The sequence below is a fragment of the Mandrillus leucophaeus genome, unplaced genomic scaffold (assembly GCF_000951045.1).
Source record: "Mandrillus leucophaeus isolate KB7577 unplaced genomic scaffold, Mleu.le_1.0 Scaffold629, whole genome shotgun sequence".
NCBI lineage: Eukaryota > Metazoa > Chordata > Mammalia > Primates > Cercopithecidae > Mandrillus > Mandrillus leucophaeus.
In genome coordinates, this window is record NW_012106797.1 from 1,580,898 (window position 1) to 1,602,392 (window position 21,495).

Consider the following 21,495-nt stretch of genomic DNA (forward strand, 5'->3'; position numbering starts at 1 on the left):
AGAGAGAGAGAGATGGGGGAGGGAAGGAGGGGGAGAGAGAGAAGCGGGGAGCGAGAGAGAGGAAGAGAGACGGAGAGAGAGAGAAAATGAGAGAGAGAGAGAGAGAGAGAAACTTATCTGCCCTTTTTGACGAGTGAAATACCAGAAAACAAAGTGCCACAGGAAAGCTCAAAAAGGTTTCCAAATGAGCTCTGCCTTCCAGTGTTCAACTTTCTGTTTACTATTTTATCTACCCTCTATCTTCAAATTACTTCTCTGGCCTGGGTCAGACAGTAAATTTGTACATCTACACTAACTCACTTTCAGTTGGCCACAGCCGAACTGTACATCTTGACTCTTTTTTTTTTTTTTTTTACAGCTTTTCCATACTGGGGCCCACTTCCTGCCCAGTTGAGGAAAAAAATCTGGCCTGAAGATGAAATGACTGCTTAACGTTACACTAAAACATCTGGTACCATTTTATGCACAGACCCATGTCTGAGAGCAGGCGATTCTAGCGGTCTCTCCAGCGGCACAGCGCATACCCAAACCTCCCCAGGGTGACATCATCCCATATATGGACTCTCCAGCCCAGCCCTCCCCCTTTTCCTGGTCCTAAATTCATTGCCAGTTCCCCAGTCTGCAGCAAATGTGCCACGTCAAGACTGGAAATCACAGCCCTTGAGTGTGTCTCAGTCAGCGCAGCAGAATTCAGGGGGGAAAGCTGAATGCAACCCCTGGTGCAGGAAGGGAGGCTTTTCCTGAGGACCGGGAGAGGATTTTAAGTACATGGAAGGAAGCTTCTGGAGATCCTGCTCCGTCGCCCCAGTGTTCAGACTACCTGTTCAGGACAATGCCGTTGTACAGTAGTCTGCACATTGGTTAGACTGGGCAAGGGAGAGCAACGCCATGGACTGCTGGGGACAAAATGGGCTGTTTCCAAGGAGAAGACATTTGTTTGCTCCTTTTTTGAATCTCATATCCAGTGTTTTTCTTCACAGGTTTTGCACACTAGGGACCAAGAAGCCCTCGGGGACACTGCTGAGAAAAGACTGCCGAAAGGAAGACCAGCGGGTAAGGCCTTCTTGACTGCTCACCTGGTCTGTGACCAAGGGAACCTAGGTGGGGAGTCCATGATTTGTGTTAACAAGCAAGGGAAACAGAGGTACATGTGTGATGGGTAGAGATGTGTTTAATTTTAAAAGAGCGAACGTGTGTGGTATATAGCGATTCACTGTTTTTTTGGTTTTTTCCTGAAGATTGATAATTCGAGTGTTTTCTTAAGTGTAAAGGTTTTCCCACTTCAAAATGAAATATGAAAAAACTCACTCCAGACACTTAAGAATAGTTTAATGAGGCTACTTCTGAATTGTTTAATAATAATTCAGAGATTTAAAAACGTATATGGATGAAGGCTGTATGTGTAACTTTTAACATCCCAGGACTGAAGTCATTTTTCCCAAAGTAAAGAATACTTGCTGGTTTTTAAATGCTATATGGATAGTGCTTTTCTGAAGATTTCTTTCTATAATATAAACACCAGGAATAATAGTACCTAACAATAAAAGAAGAACCTGCCAAGTCTTGCCTACCAGACAATGCAGATGGGATTTGCCCAGAGAAGAGCGCCAACCCACAACTTACTGAGTCAGCAATTGAATAAATCAGGAAATAAAAATCTCTTATCTTCAGATACCCCTGTAAATATCTTTCACTTTTTTTTTTTAATCAAAGAGTAATTGATACTTGCTGCTCAGCTGAGCCCTCTTGCCTATAGCTTACAATGCTTCCACTTCTCCGAGCATTTAAAATGATAAGGCACTTTGTCTAGAAACCCACTGATAAAAAAGGAATTTGTAAACGAAGGCAGAAGTTTTCTTTGGTCAATTTCCAGCTGTCCTGGAGGTGAAGGAGGGTGGGAGAGGGGGAGGAAGGTGGGAGGGAAGAAAACCCTCAAGCTGAATGAAATCCTAATAGAGAAAATAATAGAGCAAGTCTGGATTGCAATGTGATCTGTGCTGAACTTTAGAGGTGGGTCCCTTAAAGAAAGTTCTGGAAAAATGTTATTGCCTCATCACTAATTTTCTTAACCCCCATTTAGTTCAATTCCCAAACAATTCTATATAATGAAAACATCTCTTCTACAGGGTTTGTGAAAAATAAATGTAATCTCTTTTGTCCTTTAAAGTTACAGTGGTTCCTGAACAAATTCTTTTCTAAGTTATACATTTTGCAACAATTCAAAAATTGACTCAAGTTCTCTTTAGCAAAATATTTTATTATAAAAGGTTCCCTAAGCTTTCTTTTGTCAAAACAACTTACTTTAAAAATTACCCTTCTGATCACCCCAAAATGTGTATAAAGAAAACATAAGTATTCTTATATATTCATGATTATTAGTTAAAATATACACAGCAAGGAGAAATTTAGCTACTTTCACTTAGATGATATAGTAAAGTCATCCTTTCATTTTCTATTGTGACTTGCAGAGTTCCATATTAACTATTTTTAGCAGAACAAATGAGATGTTAAAAATCTATATAGTTTCTTTTACATAAGAAAACTTTAAAAAAAGTAACTTAGAGGAGCTCATTTTTTCAAGAAATATATTTTTTCTAATTGATACAATTACTGAAGAAGAATAGCTAATAAGGTACTTTGGTAATGTTTAAGTTTTCTCAAATTTTCTGGTTGTTTTTTTTTTAACTCTAGAAATGATTACAGTTCGTAATTTGCTTTCATTTAATGTATATTTAATTTCAATTTCTTTCTTCATGTTAAATGGTCTTTTTGTTTCAAAGAAATGAATCCCTACGGGTCCCTCACCTATTTTCTCCCTCAGGATGACTTTCGGTCTGGAGACAGAAGGGACATAAGGGTGCCCCTGGCATAAGTACAAGAGTAGAAATATAAGAATTACTTTGTAAAAGGATAACCAAGGAGTTCCTGCACGTGCTTGATGTGGCTCTAGCGACTTATTTTTGAGGCAAACTTTTAACAAATGAAAAGGAATAGTACTTATTTTTCAATTATATGGGCTAAATTAAAGATCAAAAGTAAAAGCTCATTTTATAAAGCTCTGCTGAATGAAGGCAGGATTGTAGTTTATGCGCTGGTACACATGCCCACATTTATATACATTATAGCCGTATCTATATCCAGGTAAATTAGAAAAATGTTTAATTTTATTTTCATATTACTTTATAAGGAGATATACAAATATTTTAGGGATCATGGAATCTATTCCAGAGGAAACTAACCAACAGTGAGCATCTTCAACTAAAACTACCCCTGGATGTAATGGTAAGTGTAAGTATTAAAATTAAACATTATACATGGTCATGAAGAGAAACTGTTTCAGGGTCTGTCCAAACTACATTTCATAGAAATTTCATAATTATTTTTCATTTTAGCATGTGAACGATTGATAAATTGGACTAGGTACTGGGTTAAAAGGACTTTTCCGCCATCTAAGAGAAAGGAAGTTCAGAGCCTTAGCTTCAACACCATAATGTCTTAATTGGAAAAGGATCAATTGAAAACGGTGTACTTCAATTTTCAAACCCATTTTTCTTTTAGCCCACAGATCTCAAAATCGAAGAAAGATTGTTTACTATAGGACAAAGTTTCACGCTGATCACTTTCCTGTAGTTAGTCAATAGGCTTAATATCCTTCCTGCTTGGCATTCGGGCTTTCGGCCCAGATAATATGTTTATGTTTGTAAAAGACCAAAATATACTATCTACCCCCACCTCTTGCCTACAGACCACCCAAGTATTTCACTCTGTGGGAAATAGTTTAGACATAAAAATCCCAATGAAAGAATTCTTCCCACTTTTTTGGTTGAAGTCTTAAGCTGTTATAAGATATAAAAAGTACAACTTGGTAATGTAAAAAAATTCACTCATCCACAAGTGTCCATGCTCGCTAAAGAGACGCCAAGCTTTCACTTACTCTATAAGGGATCCGCTCTTTATAAACAATGCACTTTACCCTGCTCTAAGCAGAAAAGCCCACCCATCACAATAATGTCAAAATAATAACTAAGAGACCATCACTCAGAAATCCTGGCTTAAAATAACTGGAAGGTCAGGCTTTAACCTAAGACAGGAAATTCCTGAGTTAAGATAGAAACTTTCTTAATTCAAATCCCTTTTTACTTTCATGTTCTGTAAATTAAGTAGATATAAATATTTACCAATTTTCAAAGGTCTCTTATGAATAATTTTTGTCAGTTTTAATAGATAGAGATAACCAAGTAAATTAGGAAAATAATTAAATCTTCATTTTGAATTTTTTGACTTAGCGTGACAGCCAGTTTCCTGGAGTTGCTTTGGTTTAATTTTACTACAGAAGACTTAGAAGATAATTCTTTTCTTACATTTTTTTCCTTAAGAAATAAAAGACAAAAAGAAAACAAGGTATAATAACCATGCTAAAAATTACATAGTATGATAATAATACAAATAGCTCTTTTATATTTTAGCTAGTATTTTAAGTAATAATAAACTAATATCCAACCTATAATTTGGGAGATTAAAAAAAAGTCAATATGGTTTTCAGTCTTTCATCTTTTTAACAAGTTTAGGGGCAGGTTCAATATAACTATGAAGTGTGCATATGTCACATACTTACTGTAAGTGTGTTTTAAAAATCTATCAGAAACATAAAGTGTCCAAAAGCCTTATGAGTAGAACAATCATTTTCAGCGAGATTTTTTTTTCCCCCTGAAAAACTGTTGTGGTTTTTCTGGATCAAATTTTTTTTTATATCTTGCCTTAATAAAACTGTTTTATATTAAAGCATAACATACAAACTCACAAATATTTCTTTTTATTTTTTCAGGTTGCATGCATCATTCCTTTAATTGAGCAGAGTTAACTGGATCAAATTATTTATGGGAGAGAGAGGAAAAGTTATAAAGAATTTTAGTAATTTTTAATTTCCACCACTATACTCTTTGTAAGTGAATCACTCTATAATTACTTTCTGTTGCACTGAATGCAGCAACAGTAACACAATAGTATTTTAAGGCACTGGTTTTTGGCATACTCTAACCTTGTAGCTATTTAAATAACAGACAAGTTTACTCATGTTTATTATTCTGTCAAGGAAAAAAAAAGTTCCTTTACTCGGAAGTGATGGCCAGAAACAGAATCAGAAATTTACTTTCTTGAAATTACATAAGTACACAGAAAATGGCACTTACCAGCTTTTGTTAAAACATTACCTTATCTAATCACTGCATAAAAGTCCAGATTTGTAGAAAATTGTCATTTTCTCAGTATCTAAAAACTATTTTGCTTTCCATTAAGTTTCTATTTGCTATTTTCTCAGAATTTTACAATTAAAGATAAATCACAAACTATTTGTTTTTCTTAAAGTTCTTTGAGAAAATGTCTAATTATACAATCTGTGGACAATACTGTGTTTCTTGGTGCTGTGTTTTTTAAGAAGTCCTACTTACTGGAATTTTGACTATTTGGATATTTTTGTTTTTAAAAGGGGAGGGGAATTTGCTTAATACTTCTACAAATGTGAATTGATAATTGATATTAAAATAGTAGAATTATTCTCGACTCACCAGAATTAACTTTTGTATCTGCATATTTAACACTATTAGCTCATATAAATTATAGAAAATTTTTCAAAGGATCTGGTTTTAATTTTTTGGATATGAAATGAATTTGCCTTTTCTGCCTTTTCTTAAGGTACTATTTTGTAACTATGTTGCACTAACTATATCCAAAACACATTCTGAGCATCACTGTGAGTAACAACCTTCCAGTTTATACCCTTTTGATTCACAGCATGTCCCTGTAGTTAATTAAGAGGTGGATAACTTAGGCTCACAACTGCCTTTAATTTGATTTCACATCCACACTTAGAAACTTTGCATTTAAAAGGAAAATGAGACATTTAAATCGGTTCCTGTTGTTTAACATATAATTGGTAAAAACATATTCCCTTGTAAAATCCTATTATCAAAGCATCAGATACCAAAGTCAGCAGCTTGGGTTGCCAAATACATTAGGCTCATTATTTTGAAAAGGGCTGCTGTTTCCATGTCAATGATAATTTTCTTTTTCATGGGCAAGGTTATTGTACTTATCTACTAAAAGAAACATGTATAAACATAGTTTTTATCTTTAACTTCAGTATTAAAATATGCAGTTTTTTGCAAAGAGGAAAAACATCTGGTTCAATTATTCTGAACTCTGACTACATGTGGGCCAGTACTAATATGAATTGGATTTAAGAAAAAACCTTGTGTTTAATCTCTTTTTTTCCTAAAATTTTAATGTGAGTTTTCTGTTATGCAAATTATCCATGTTAGCACATTTGGAACAAATGTATAAATGTACTTTCTGAATAAAGTCAAAAGTCTAACGTGTTTTTAGTTCCATAATGTTTTAATGTTTAATTATATTGTGTATTTTTCTCCCTTTCCCCTTACTCTCCAAAATCACCAAATCTGGAAAACAGGCTGATTGTATCTGTCTATGAGCAAAGGAAACCTGAAGGAACCAAGGGCCTGGCTGGACAGAGTTGTCATGTGTCTGCCTGTCTACACTTGCTGTGCAGAACATCCGCTCACCTGTACAGCAGGCACAGACAGGCAGTCACATGACAACCCAGCCTGAATGACAACCAGCCATTGAAAGAAAGCAGCCCTCACACCATAGCATCTACACCAAGAGCTACAACCAAAATGAGGGGCTTGGGGCCTGGGGCTTTAATCTGTTGGTTTAATACTTAACTCATGTATTATTTTATTTTGATTCAAGTATTAAAACCCACCAAAAGTAAAGTGAGTGGTGCCTATGAAATATAATAAAACCCATTTCTGAAAATGTTCCTGTGCATTCTATAGTTCTCTTTTCCTAATTGTTGTCAGTAAATCACTATCCTTGACATTTATTGTACACAGCTTTGCAGTACCCTACATCAATATAGAAACTCAATATAACAGAACAGTATAACTTCAGTCTGATGCTTGACAAAGAAAAAATTATTCTAAGAATTCTCGTCCATAAACTAAATATGGTTTTCTATGTCATGATTTATTTTTAAGGGGATAGGGTGGAAAGACAGACGAAAAGGGAGGAAAAGAGTACTCCAAAGGATCAACTACTTTGAGTTACCTCTGCCAGTCTGGGTCTGGGTAAAACACAGTGAAAAGACTACTATTTCCAACATAATGTTCAACTATATTAAAACAATAGCTTCTCCTCTTTTGACACATGGAAAGTTGAAACTTTGATACTTCCACGCGTCATGGTATACATAAATTTATGACTGCGTCACTCTTTCATTAAGAAGGCGCCTATGCTACAGATGCTACAGTTTTAGGAGTAGAATTTACAAGGCCAACACATTCACTTGCAACCTATGCTTCCATCACTATAAACTTTCAAGATCTTGAGATGTTCAGGCAATTCATTTATCTTCAGAAGCGTAAGGAAAGTGGTTAATGCACTTGAAGTGTATATTTTGCCACATCTTTTGACAAAATATCCAAACTTCAGTTTATGCACTGTTGACTGGAGTGAAATGATAAGGGATGGCTTTTGTCTATGAATATCTTAAATACTTAAGGGTAAAAGGTGGGAAGATGGATACAATTAGAAATGTGTCAACTTTTATTTAGTTCATTAACATGTTTTAGCTTCAGGATTTAAAATTAATTTTCATCTTTCTTAGAAAGATTCTGGTCAAGCTTAAAAAAATGTAACACAAGGGTACTCAAAACCGTTTCTTCACATTTAATTATTAAACACTTTATGTATGTATTCTGAACTAAAGCAAACTATTTTTCATTCAGCTATTTTATTTTTAAAATGAAAGTCTGTCTTAAGGCTAAGAGCCCAGTGAGTTTCAAATTTTCTGACAATGATATTTTAACCAAACCTGACATTATAGTTTTTTTAATTAAAAAAACTGAATGATGGGGCAAAACTACAAAGCAAAAATATGATCAAAGTTAAATTTCTCTCATTTAAACAATCTTGTCTTATGGCAATATGTCATCTGCTAAAATTCATCTCTGCTTCTGCAAGATACATTGTGTGATGCAGATTTTTACGTTAAATAAAAGTTCCATTACTAGCAAATAAAGTCCTAAACAATACTCACAAAACGTAGAATATAAACAGGAAGACAATATAAAAATGACTCACAGAATATCGACATCGTTCTACCCAATCTTAAATGCCTTGTACAACCTGTTGCAAATGCTGCGTATGAGAGTTCACGTATGGAATTATTCTACTGGACCCTGCAAGGCAGTCTCAGGAGAGTGCTTGATAGCTCCCAGAATGAGACAATGACCTAGCCAGAACATTAAGGAGACTACACCCGTCCTTCAGACTCCAAAGGGAAAGCTAGGACGGCAGCAGAGTCATCCTAAAGTGAGATTCTCCAGGATAACATTTTCAACATTTTTCCTTAAAACATAAAGTTAACACCTTTTTTGTTAAATATTTTTTACTCAATTTTCAAAAAATGCTTAAAGAATGTTTTGTATGTATTTTAAAGTCATTAAATGAAGCACATTTAAAAATTTTCTCTTCTGGGAAAGGGTAATATAAAGGATAATATTGCTCTTCCAGGATAAACTTTTGAGTAGGACAAATAATGCATATAGGGGAGTGGGTTTGAATCTAAATTCATTTTTAATAAATTTGGAATAGGATTTGCCATTATGGTTTATTGAATAAGTACTCTTTTTTCAAAGTTATAAATCTTTAGATAATGCTAGAACATGGAAATATTTGTATGAATAATTCTATATTAAAAAGAATAACATCAGATAGTTTATGTATGTAAAAAAATACACAACTATGATCATGCAGAATTTTAAGTAATATAAGTAGATTAAAGTTCAATATTTACTGGGACTTTTGTGAAAATATCTAAGTTTTGGCTAACTAAACAACTTAACGAAGGAGTGTGAATAGTGTTCACAGGGTCGACGCTGACCTTCTCCACCACAGGGAGTGTGCAGATCTGGTAGGAAATATGTACAATCTTAAGAGTATAAGTGAAACTAGAAAGAGAGCTGAATATTTCTATAACTTCTTGATCTCACAACTTTGGTCATCCAGGGATATAACTGTCATTTTGTTTCCTATTTCTGAAATTACATTTGTCATTTGTTATTGTTACAAAATAAAAACAATGCTAAGTAAATATCCCTATAAGGGAATTATATAATCTCCTTATCAAGTTATCCAAACACTTCAACCCACAAAAATGAGGCCTGTAATTTCTTAAGAGTCCAAAGAATGTCCTTATTTCAATGCAGATGTTGGGTTTTCCTCACTAGTATAAGGTTAGTAGATTTCCACTGGAAACGCCTATGTTGCATTCTGCTTGCCTAGGAGTAGTTCATTATGATTTAAATCTTTACACACTGTGCTATAGAAATAGAATAAATATTGACAAAGTGCTTTTATTATACATAAATTAAGAGTCCCCTTTCTTCAGAGATTTGAATTATCTCTTAAAATTTACACATTTATATACTTTTAAAACAAATTTCTCATTGGTTTTAAGAAAAAATAAGCTCTTTTCTACTTGACTCAGAGTCTCCCAGTCTCCTAAAATTCACATTTTAGACATAAGTTAAAGAAAAGCCATCATTTTTTTCAAGTCTGATTTTAAAGTATTAATGTAAAATTATCTAGATTAAAAATCCATTTCAAAAAACTTTTGATGTGATAGTTTCTGTTTTATTCTCACATCTTGCTTTTTACTAAATCCCTCTCCAAAACTGTACAACATATATGGGCAATGTATGAAAACAACATTGGGAAATTAATTTTCTGTTTAAATGATTTTCAATCCAGGAAGTCACATTTATATAATCAGAGGATAAAAAACAAACAAACAACAACAACAACAAAAACAAAAACAAAAACAAAAAACCACTAACCTTCAATGATGAAAATTAACAAAATTTAAGACAATTTAAGACAATCTACCTTTAATGGTAATTTTATTCTGTAATTCAATAATTTAATTTTGACACTTGATATGCCAGGATGTGATTAATTATTATGCTGCATTTATTCATTCATTTGCTCAGTGACACCTTTATTCAATCAATATTTAGTTAGTGCCTCCTATCAGTGCTGTGTTCCCTGGTGGTAGAACAGGGAACAAACAATGGCTCCTGGTCTCAAGAGGCTTACAGTTTGCTGCAACTCTTAGCATGTGTGATGAGTTGTTCATGTCAATTTTCACCTTCCAAAAAGGTCTCTTAAATCCATTCATTTTTATCAAATTCCAACAACTCACCCCAGCCCAAGCTACCATTATCTATGCAGACCACAATAGATGTAGAAAGCGATAGCTTTCTAGTAACTCCCCAGTCCAGTTTTGCCCTCTTCCAATCCATTCTCCACAAGGCAACCAAAGGAATCAGTAAATAATTCAAATCTTATCATGTGACTCTCCAGTTTAAAAACTTCAAAGACTTCTCATAATTCTTAACATCAAAATCCTCATCTTTAGAGTACCTTTCTCTTTTTGTTCCAGTCACACTGGACTTAATTACACTCCTTAAATTCATCAGGCTCAATCCTGCCTCAGAACGTTAACACAAACCTTCTCTGACCACCCAGTGTAAAGTATCCCCTACCTGTGTCCTCTATCCCAGACACTCTATGTCAACTCATCACTGGCTTTATTTTCTTCCTAGCCTGTATCAGTATCTGATAGGTTTTCCTATTCATTTGTATGTTTGCTTTATTGGGAAAGAGTCTTCATAAGAATAGGTACCATAAATTCCTTGCTAATCATTTTATCCTTAGTGATTAGGACACTGCCTGGTACATAATAAGTGTTCAGAAAGTAATTGTTGGGAAATGTTCAGACGATTAAGAACATAGCACTGACACTTAGCACATAGCTAAGTTACTCATTCTCTTTGAGCCTCAATTCTTCATCTCTAAAATGGAGAATGTAAATAATGTGCTCAGTGAACTATAAATACTCAATAACTGTTAGTCATTATGGTGATGATCCTCCTCATTAAGATCATCACTGAGTTTGAATTGTGGTTGCAAGTAGCATTCCCCCTAGTCATTATACTTGCTTAAATCATGAAGGCCAGCTTTCAGTCTCAGTGATGATCTTAATGATGAGAACTTCCTATCTTGTTTCTTGAGGAAAAAGAAACAGAAGCTAGTGACTCAATCATAGCTGTGTGTAGCCCATAAATTTGCTACCTTGAACTTAAGTGTTCTGCACCCTCACCACCAGCTACTTGCCTGGACCATGGTCAGAGTTTCCAACCTGGTCTCCCTTCTTCCATGCTAGCCATCCCCACTCCCTCCACACATCCACCCCATCCCACTTATTATGCACAATCCAGCAGCCAGGGTAATCCTTCTAAACCATCAATCCAATCATGTCACAACCCGTTGGAACACTCCAGTCATTTTCAATTATCCTTGTAATAAAATCCAAATCACTGGGTAGGGACTGATAAGGTCCCCATCCACTGGTACCTCTGATTTTATCTCCTGCCTTTCTCCCCCACTGTTCCTATGTTACAGTCACAGACTTCCTGCTGGATCCCATCTCCAGGGTTTTTATACTTACTGTTCCCTCTACCTGGAATATTCTTCAGCAAAATCTTCTGCACAGTGCATCACCTCAGTCTCTGCTCAAGTGGTACTTCCTTCCAATCACCCAAACCTAAAGACCCCTCCCCTATCACTTTCTAACTCAATGCCCCATTTTATTTTCTTAGGAGCATTTACTATCTGATATTGTATTACTATTCTACTTGCTTGTTAGCTCCATAGAGCAGTAACTTTGTCATTTCCTCTTTCTTAAAATGATCTAAATGGATAAAACTACACTTTCCTAGAGTTTTTTCATCTAAATAATTCCATTTCAAGGATCATTTCCACTCTCCCCTGACCCCAACGACCTTCCACACTATACCCTGGTTATACACAGCACACAGAGTGGGACTGTTCATGGCACTTGGTTAATATTATAAGTGTGCATATTTATTTTCCATCTGTTGTAATCAAGTACTCATGAGGAAGCTACAAGGGCAGTGATTTTGTAAAGAATTATCCTGAATCTGGAGGAGAGGAGATGAGCCAATAACCATGAGCTCACTTCACTTCAAAGCTTCTTCCTTCCCTACAGGGAGCATCCTATACCTTCCAATGGACTTATTTTCAGGACTCACACAGCCAGACTAACGCCACACTCCAACAGCAGTAGCTACTCCAGAGTCTTCAGTGTCTCTGCTGCTAACACCCAGGAACATGTCAACGATGAGATGCCTGGAATTCATCTTCATAAGTCCTCTGTGGGATGAGGTTGGCTTGGACAACTCCAGGCATCTCTGGGATTCTTGCCTTTATTTGTGGTTGAAAGCATAGGCTCTGGAGCTCAACAGCCTGGGTTCAAATTTCTGCTTTGCCACCAACTAGCTGTGTGATTTTGGTAAGTTTGTTATCCTCACCAAGACTAAATGTTCTGCAATAAGGAAAATAGTCTTGTAAAAAAGACTTTTTTTAAAAAAAAAGTTTTGTTTTATTTGTAGTTTTCTCATCAACAATAGGAATAGTAGTAGTTACGGCTGAATATGGTTAAATGAGTTAATTAATACATGTAAAACACTAGCCATCATTATTATGATTCCTTAGTAAAATATTTTCTGTGGCCTTGTATAACTGAGAAAGGTCCCAAGGTTTACATGTATTTAAATGCACATAAATTATCATCTAAATCCTTGGAGTGAAAATATATCTAATAGAAGGTACCTTATTACAACTGAACAACAAAGAAGATCATCTATTTAGTGATTTTTACATCTAGGGGAGTGTCTCTGAGCTCCTCAAGCTATGTAAAAACTAGAGCTTCCCACAGAATGACAGAGATAGTTAAGCAGCCAGCACAGGAAAGAAACCATTGCTAACCCTCATACTATCACAATGACCAAATCTACTTTTGACTTTGGTCAATGACATAAAAATTTAAATACAAGCTCTTAAATAGTATTTTGTTTGGACATTTCTACAGGATTTCATTTCCCTTATTGCAGAAAGTTTAGGGGCAATAAACCAATCATCCAATATTTTTCAACACACTATTACACACAGAGCTCTTGAGAAATGAAATGTACTATATAAGACATGAAACTTTTCCTCCAAGGAATGACAAAGGCACCCTGTAATGCTTTCAAAAGATGTCAGGCCAAGATAGGAAAAACCTTTAACTTTGAAATACATGCCCTTCATGGCCACATGTAATTGAGAATCTCACCTGTACATTGTTTTGCTATCATGAGTATCCTTATCGAACGTTTGCATGCCGCATTATAAGTACCAAAAAATTATCAGGTCAGACCAGGGCTATTAAAACTTTCAAGACATAGTTTAATTTCTATCTGTGCTCCCTCACATTTAATGATGTCAATTTCTAGCACTCAAATGGCTCTGTAAGACTAATATGAGTTTTTTGTTTGCACTTTTATAGCTATCAAATTTAAATGAGCAATAAGTCACAGGACCAAAATTATTAACATCTAACATGAACCAGAACACTATAATTACCATAATTCATGCTTTTACATAGATATCAAATTCTCAAAGAAAAAAATTTGTATAAACACTGATCTGAGACTCACTTGAAGACTAGTGATGTGGACATTCTCAAAAGCCTTTCATTTGAGACAGATGCCACAGGAACAATTCCAAAACGCTTTATTAACTCTGCATCAATATTATTAATTTCACTCTTAAAATGTTCTATTACCTTGGGTCTTTCAACACTTTCTTTAATGAAAGTTTTCACTGTACCAGTACATTGACATGATTATAAAGAAGGAGGTTTTCAACTTTGACACCTACCTCCATTTCTTCAGGTAAGCAAACATATGGTTACAGCAAAGAAATAAACAAAAAAGAAAAAGAAATTTGGTCGAATATTGTAAAAGTTTAAATCTGTAAGAAAACAATAGTGCTTTTGAAAACAAACATTCCAAGCTTAATCTCACGGAAAGAGAACCACTGCTGTCTCAAAATTGCATAGTACAATAATATCAATTAATTTAAAATGAGAAACACTTTAACAAGAAAACTTTGTTACTCTCTGTGACTTACCTCATCATCTTTATACCAGGACAAGCTTTCCGCAGTAAGGACGAACCAGTATCCCTTCGAGCCCCCTTTCATGATGCCAATGTTGCTGATGGTGAGCCACCCCTTGCGAATCACCTACGAAAAAGCAGAAATCAGCAGATGTGTTTAGTTTAACAAAAGCCAATGGAGATTAGATGCCTTGGAATAAGAGAAGTTAAAAACAGATATTAATTGCAATAAAAATAGTATTTTCCCTCCAAACTCAACTTCTATTGAGTTATTCAAGAGAATTTATCTTCCGAAAGTGCAGATGAGTGAAGGGAAGTCTCTCCTGTCAATGAATGAAATAAAAATCTCAGACTCATTGATGGTGGAAGTGGAGTGACTGAAACAAGAATGAAGTGAGGCAAACTAATAGACTGTGTCAGGCCTGCTTATGGCATTGTTGCTACAATTAAAACATATTTAGTTGATTGGATGAACAATAGACTCTCCATATCCACTGTCCCTTCCCCACTTCCAGCCTACTGGCCCATTTGTTTGCCTGGTTTGCAGCTCATTAGGATTTCCACCAGAGACCTGGCAGCAAATGATGAAAAGAAGAAACTCAATTCAATCAATTAGCCCCTTGTTGGCCCTAAATAAGATTGATTGAGGGAGAAAGATGAAATAATAAACTAAAATGAAAAGTCTGGTGTTTTTAATAGTCTTAATTTACAATTTGAACAGCATATTGTAAAATTTCAAATCCATGAAGTTTAAATCTTCTGGTTGTTCTCTACCATATGATAAAACATGTAGCATTTTCATAAAATTTTTTAAACAGGTTTTAAGTTCTAAAACATTAACAACTTGGATTATAGATTTAACAGAAATTATTTATAGATAAGTATTTATATGATTTAAGGAAAAATGTGAGGTTTTATTCCCCTCAGAATTATTGTGAAGTTAAATTCTGTTATCCAGATGGCATCACTTACCATGTCCTCTATACAAGATAATTTTGTTGTCATAGAACTAGAAATGAAATGCTAAATGCAATTGGATGATATTGTTCTAAAGTCAAAAACTGTCCTACACTTAAATTTCTGTGTCCTACACAAAAACTGTCCTACACTTAAATTTCAGGATGCCAACATGTTGACATTCTGAAATATTTAAAAATTACTCATTGAAAAACTAATGAATGTCAGTTACTAAAGGAAGATGAAAATACCCTAATAATCAGATTTCATTTTTATATTGCTATTAACTTTTCTAGTTGAAGAAGGTAGGCCAATCCCAGAGAAAATTATGGAATAGACCAAGGTTCTCAACATTGTCTTCCAAGCCTCTCTCCACATTTCTAGCCCCTGTCACCCTTGATTCCCGGTTTCAGCATTGCCTTTGTGCCCAATTTCCATTTCAGTGTGCTGTTGCTTTTATAACCCCCATATAACATCCCTCTCCGGTCGGGGCTAATGCATTTTTCTCTATGGCTTTTTAACTCTCTACTAAACAAAGAACAGACTAATACTCAAAGTATGTGATATAGTTTAGCTATGTCCCCACCCAAATCTCATCTTGACTTTTAACTCCCACAATTCCCATGTGTCATGGGAGGAAACTGGTGGGAGGTTACTGAATTATGGGGGCGACTCTTTCCTGCACTGTTCTCGTGATAGTAAATGAGTCTCACAAGATCTGATGTTTTTAAAAGTGGGAGTTTCCCTGCACAAGCTCTCTTTTTGTCTGCTGCCATGCATGTAAGATGTGACTTGCCCCTCTTTCCCTTCCACCATGATTGTAAGGCCTTCCCAGCCATGTGGAACTGTAAGTCCATTAAACCTCTTTTTCTTCCCAGTCTTGGGTATGTCTTCATCATCAGCATGAAAACAGACTAATACAGTATGGTTTCTACCAGTTATATTACAATCATTCAAATGCTTTATAAAAATATAGATTCCTAGGCCACCTACCATTCCAAGTGAATCAGAATGTATATATATGAAACCCAAGAATCTATATTTTAATATGTTGCCAAGGTGATTCTTATTCACAATGAAGCTTGAAGCCCATGCATGCACACATACAATCAAAGCTTTATTTTCCTTAGAGTAAATGGTCACATCTATTTAATAGTTTTCAGTAAGAAGGAGCTGGTTAAATTATTTCACACTAAGATCATTACCCACCCTACCAGGGCTTATAAGTAGCATGCTAATCATACCACTCAATGAAAATATACTAGTTACTTCATTTTATCAGAGATGCAGAGCAAGGGTACTGGCATCAGTATGTATAATAAATAAATATTAAATATGAATCTGAGCTGTTTTCTTATTTTCTAGTTAAAAATATATATCAGTAGATATCTTATTATAGCACCGTGCATTTCAATGGATCTTGCATGCTCCCTGGAACAGAGAAACTAGGTTATAAAAGCCATTGCAGTAACTCAAGTGAAATACGGCCAGGATATGAATTAAAGTCATGATGTATAAAGTTAAAAGGAAATGAACCTACTGAAGAAATATCTAGGAAGTAAAATCAACAGGATTTATGAGTGAATGAGAGTGGGATTAGTGAGGGGAAAGAACAGAACTAGGTAACAGTGCAGCCACTAGCCACTAACCACATATGGTGGTTGAGCCCTATTGACTAGTTGCCATTAAGATGTGCCATAAGTGTTCAAATAAACACTGAATTTTGAAAACTTAATAGAATAAATAATGTAAAATATATCATTAATTTAAAACAATTATTACATGTCAAAATGTATTTAACATATATTGGGCTAAATAAAATTCATTGTAAAAATTAATTTCATCTGTTTCCTTTTGTTTTTTAATGTGGCTACCAGAAATTTTTTAATTACATATGTAGCTTCCATTATATTTTTATTGAACTGTATGCTGTTTTAGAATGATTCTGAAACTATCACAGCTACTAACTTTTAAAACCAACCATTCTAAAGTTCAGAAGGAATAGAGGAAGAAGACCCAGTTTGGGAAAGTGAGGGAGTTGATGAATTCAGCAAAGGCCATGCTGACTTTGAGATAGCTGTAGGAAACACACATAGAGTGTGATCTGACCTCTGAAGCAAAAGGAAAAGGTTAGGACTGGAGGTATAGACTTGCAAGTCCTCAGCACATACACTGGTAGCAGTAAAACTCCAAGCAAAATAGCAGTGGTTCAAGATGGAATCCTGGGGGAAATACCAACATTTCAGAGGTAGTCACAAGCGTCTGAAAAGGAATGTCAGAGAAACAAAAGCAATAAGGTCATGGAAGCCAAAGGCAAGGTGAATTTCAAGGAGTGTGAGGTTGGAAGTGTCAAATTCAGCACAGAAAGGGATATGACAGTACAATGCAGACATCACAGTGTCTTTAGCTATGCCAGTGTGGTGGTGGACAAGGAGTCAGAGTTCATTGGGTTGAAAAGTGAATGGGAAACAAAATCTGGAGACAGTGACTGGGGAGAGCTCTTCTCAGAGGAAGGTGGAAGACAGTTAAAACCAGAATAGGTCACAGGGCCAAAGAAGGTGATGGTGGTGATAGCTGTTTGGTTTTAAGTTTCTTTCTTTCTCTCTCTCCTTTCTTTCTTTCTTTAGTATGGGCAACAATTGAGCATGTTTTTTGATTAATAATTAGTAGACAGGGCTGAGCACAGTGCTCACACCTGTAATCCCAGCCCTTTGGGAGGCTGAGGTGGGCATATCACGAGGTCAGGAGATCGAGACCATCCTGGATAACATGGTGAAACCCCGTCTCTACAAAAAATTAGCCCAGCGTGGTGGTGGGTACCTGTAGTCCCAAGCTACTCGGAAGGCTGAGGCAGGAGAATCACTCAAACATAGGAGGCAGAGGTTGCAGTGAGCCGAGATGACAACACTGCGCTCCAACCTGGGCAACAGAGTGAGACTCTGTCTCAAAAATAATAATAATAATAATAATAATAATAATTAGTAGAGAGTACGAGGTTGGTGATACAATAAAGAGGATACAAGGACAAAGATAGGAGTGGATAAGATGAACAGCAAAGAGAAGGGTCTAGCCTTGAACAGGAATAAAGTTGCCTCACCTTATGAGGCCAGGGGAGGTTCAGAGAGTAAGGGTGGACATAAGTCCTTCGCGAGGAGCAGAATGGGAGGCTTAGGAAGGTTATATTTGATCTTTCCATTTCTGTTGACAAAGCAGACAAAATTATCTGGGAGAGTGAGAGTACAAAGTTGGAAGGAAGGCTTGAAGGTAGTGACATTGGGGCAACCAGTAGTTGAGTCAGAGTGGGTACAACTAGAATTCATTTTCTTAAATGGCTGAAAGCTGAGAATGAAGAACAAACTTGCAGGGACACGATCAGTGTAGTTGTGTTCTCTTTTCCAGCAGCACTTTGCACACCTGATGTAGAAGATAAGATGATAAATGGTTATTGATCCAGGGTTCTGAGTTTCTGAATCCAAGTGACCTAAGTATAGAAGTGTAACGATGTTGAAGGTTTTAGGTAAGAAAGTAATTCAGGTGATCATCCATTCAATCTAGGTCAAGCAGAGAAATAAGGTCAGGAGCTGCCAGTGGAGAGGTAGAAAAAGAGAAGATAAAAGGAATAAGAGTCCAATGAAGTTAGAAAAAAAAAAAGCAGATACCGTGTAAATGAAGACAAGATGGAGTTTTCAGAGTTTAAGCTGACGTGATGCTAAATAAATTGCCTGATCTTACTGGCACTATTAGATTCATTCCTCAAAGATGCACCACTATTTCTAGAAGCATTTAATGTTGTACCTGAAAAGGATATTTATTAAACATCATCTAGTCCAGTGGGTTTAGTCAACTGAGCTACAGGACAATTATGTTACTAATAACAGTTAAAATTTTCAAAGAATTGACATAAAAATAATTAGAATATATTTAAGATTATTCCTATGACATAATATCACTTGCAATGTAATATGCTTTCTAATTTGAAGAGAAAAAGAAGATTACAGCTGCCATGTTGTGAAGAAACATGACCTACATCCCTTACCAGGTACCCATGGAAGTGAGTTTAGCACTGGATGCTGTCAGGAATTAAGCTGCCATCATAGAAAGGTTAAGAAGCACTAATCCAATCCCAGCCCTTCCTTTTATAATAAAGGAAGCACATTTGCCACAAATGGACTTGTTTTTCTGATAACAATCGCTCAAAATAGGATTTTAGATATAACAATTCCTACTTTTTCACTAAGGAATTGAGGGAGAGAAGCCACGAAATCAAAGTAAAACAATGGAATGAGATAAGAAAAGGCAAACATTCAAGAAAAATGGTCAGACCACAAGGAGTAAGACCACTAAGGGGAAATTAATAAAAAGAAAAAAAAAGGAAAGTATGTGGGGACAGAAGTTAAAGACTAAATAAAATTTGAAAAGAATGCCAAGACAAATGTGTTAGAGGCCCTTCACAGAGAAAGATACAATATAAAATGTTAATTTTATATTCAAATTTAAAACTGCCAAAATAAATCTATCAATGTTCATTACAATAGCCACTTACATCTTCTTAGTATTTGAATATCAAATTCTGTTTTGAGTATTCGAGTAAACAAGAACAAGCAAACCCATAATTACATGACCAGAAAGGACCTTGAGAGCTAAAAGGGCATGTTCTCATTTGTTCAGCTGGAGACAAACTGTTTTTTAAAATTTATTGCCCATAAATATCACCCAGCTTCTTTTGCCAAATAGGAAAACTTTGAAAGCAACTGCAAGACCAGCAATAGCAAGAGTGGAACAGCCCAGCCTCTTCTCTCGGTGATGAGCCTACCCTAAGAGAATATGTGTTCTGTTAGTTTCCTCCATGCTATGAGAAAACAGGTTTTGTCAAGGTCGGCAAAACCTGTACGTTACGGGTAGGTTCAGACCCCAACATCTGGCTGACATACTGGATCATAAAATTAATACAGAGACAAGGAATAAAATCATGAGAAGACAAAAGTACATGTGGAAGAGTTCTAGTGTGGCCAAGGTCTTGAACCCTCTGAGCAGGGGGTTTGACCTTGACCTTGCTTATGGTCGACCATGCAAGTTTTTTTCAGCTATGCAGCTGTCTTTTTTTTTTTTTAACTGCGGCAGCCTAGATAAAGGTTGTAATCCATGCACCGTTTGATAGTTTCATCTTGGTAGATTACAAAAACTTATACCTAGACTTTCTCAGTAGATGAGCAGCTGCTTTTATAAAGGTAGTTCACATACCTCAGAGCCTACCTGGCCAAATGCTGGGGAGCTGCATGTGCTCCCCGAAGGCAATGGACAGTCCAGATACCCAGTTAGTTAGGAAAGATCTACCTTTGCAAGCACAGGCATACTCAGGATACAGGTTACCTGTCCTTGAATTCGGCTAGCAGACTCGTTTCTAAGGCATGCCTAAGACAGAGATTTAACTACAGGGAAAAGAGTCTTCCCATTTACAGGCCTGGCAGGCCTCAGGAGGTGAACTAGATTTCCTAATTTTATACTGTAAGGTAGCTGAGGTCTGTATGTACCACAATGCACTCTATAGGTTATGGTGTTAACCTTTAGAGCCAGGCCTAAGAAGGAAGGGTTAGATCAGCTGCTGTCAGTGCCATTCTGTGCTCTGGGCCAGGGCAAGAAGGGAACTGTGGAGAGTTAACCTCAACTGGTGTGGCTTATTTACAGACTAAGGGTCTCCCTCACCCCACTCACTCTTCTCCTAAGCACACATTCTGAAGCTGGCTCTGGATTCATGAGGTAGAGGGGAGAATGTCTCCTCAGGAAGCCTAGGCTTCTTAGACCTATAAATTTTGTAACAGGAGGCAGGAGGAGAAATGCAAAGGAAAAAGGAAAGTAAAAATTAGGGGGTTTTGAATATGCTGCATGGAGAAGGAAGGTAACTGAAAAATATCCTGGTGGGTAACTGGAGTTGTGGACCCTGCAAATTCCTGAATTTTGCAATAGACAGCCATGTTTCAAGTGTCCTTCTCCAAGAGTATGCATATTGATGGCTTTCTCCCTTGATGGTAAATGTACGGTGGCAAAGCTAACTTCTTAAAAACGCCTTTGGGAATGTAATCCTTGAACTTTTGTATCTAGGAACTTGACAGTAGGAGAAGATTCATATTCACATTGAGGAGGGGGTTCACAAAATTCCCATGTTTATTTTGTTGATATTTTACTACTAATGTGTATTAATGATTTCATTTGATCATTGCAGAATTTTCTGATAAGCTATAGAAACAGCATGTCTGAACATAATTTGAAACAAGAAATAAGAAGCAAACACATACCCTTGTGCATAGGCTGGCCTTGAAGTGGATTCTACAAATGCACTGCTTTGACCCCTTTCGGAACCTTCTGTCCATTAGTGGTGCTAAGAGGATGCCCATAGGAGCCATGATTAGCTTTGGGGGAGTGGTATCAAGAAGGTAGA

At 36.1% G+C, this 21,495-nt stretch overlaps 1 protein-coding gene and 1 long non-coding RNA gene across 7 annotated transcripts in view; one reads left to right on the forward strand and one right to left on the reverse strand.

Annotated features, from left to right (window-relative positions):
- The window catches only part of DNM3 (dynamin 3), a 557,709-nt gene that overhangs the window by 260,013 nt on the left and 276,201 nt on the right, over positions 1-21,495 (reverse strand). For 5 of the 6 annotated variants that reach the window (XM_012000434.1, XM_012000433.1, XM_012000431.1 and 2 more), the window contains one exon: positions 14,116-14,229. In XM_012000434.1, the coding sequence (XP_011855824.1) occupies positions 14,116-14,229 (114 nt within the window). Of the gene's footprint in view, positions 1-11,984; positions 12,488-14,115; positions 14,230-21,495 lie in introns of those variants that run through there. The other variant, XM_012000436.1, reaches the window with a different exon arrangement.
- LOC105554132 lies at positions 583-8,486 on the forward strand. The gene is made up of 4 exons (XR_001008279.1): positions 583-764; positions 981-1,053; positions 3,208-3,288; positions 4,826-8,486. It is a non-coding gene; the product is annotated as an uncharacterized LOC105554132 (long non-coding RNA).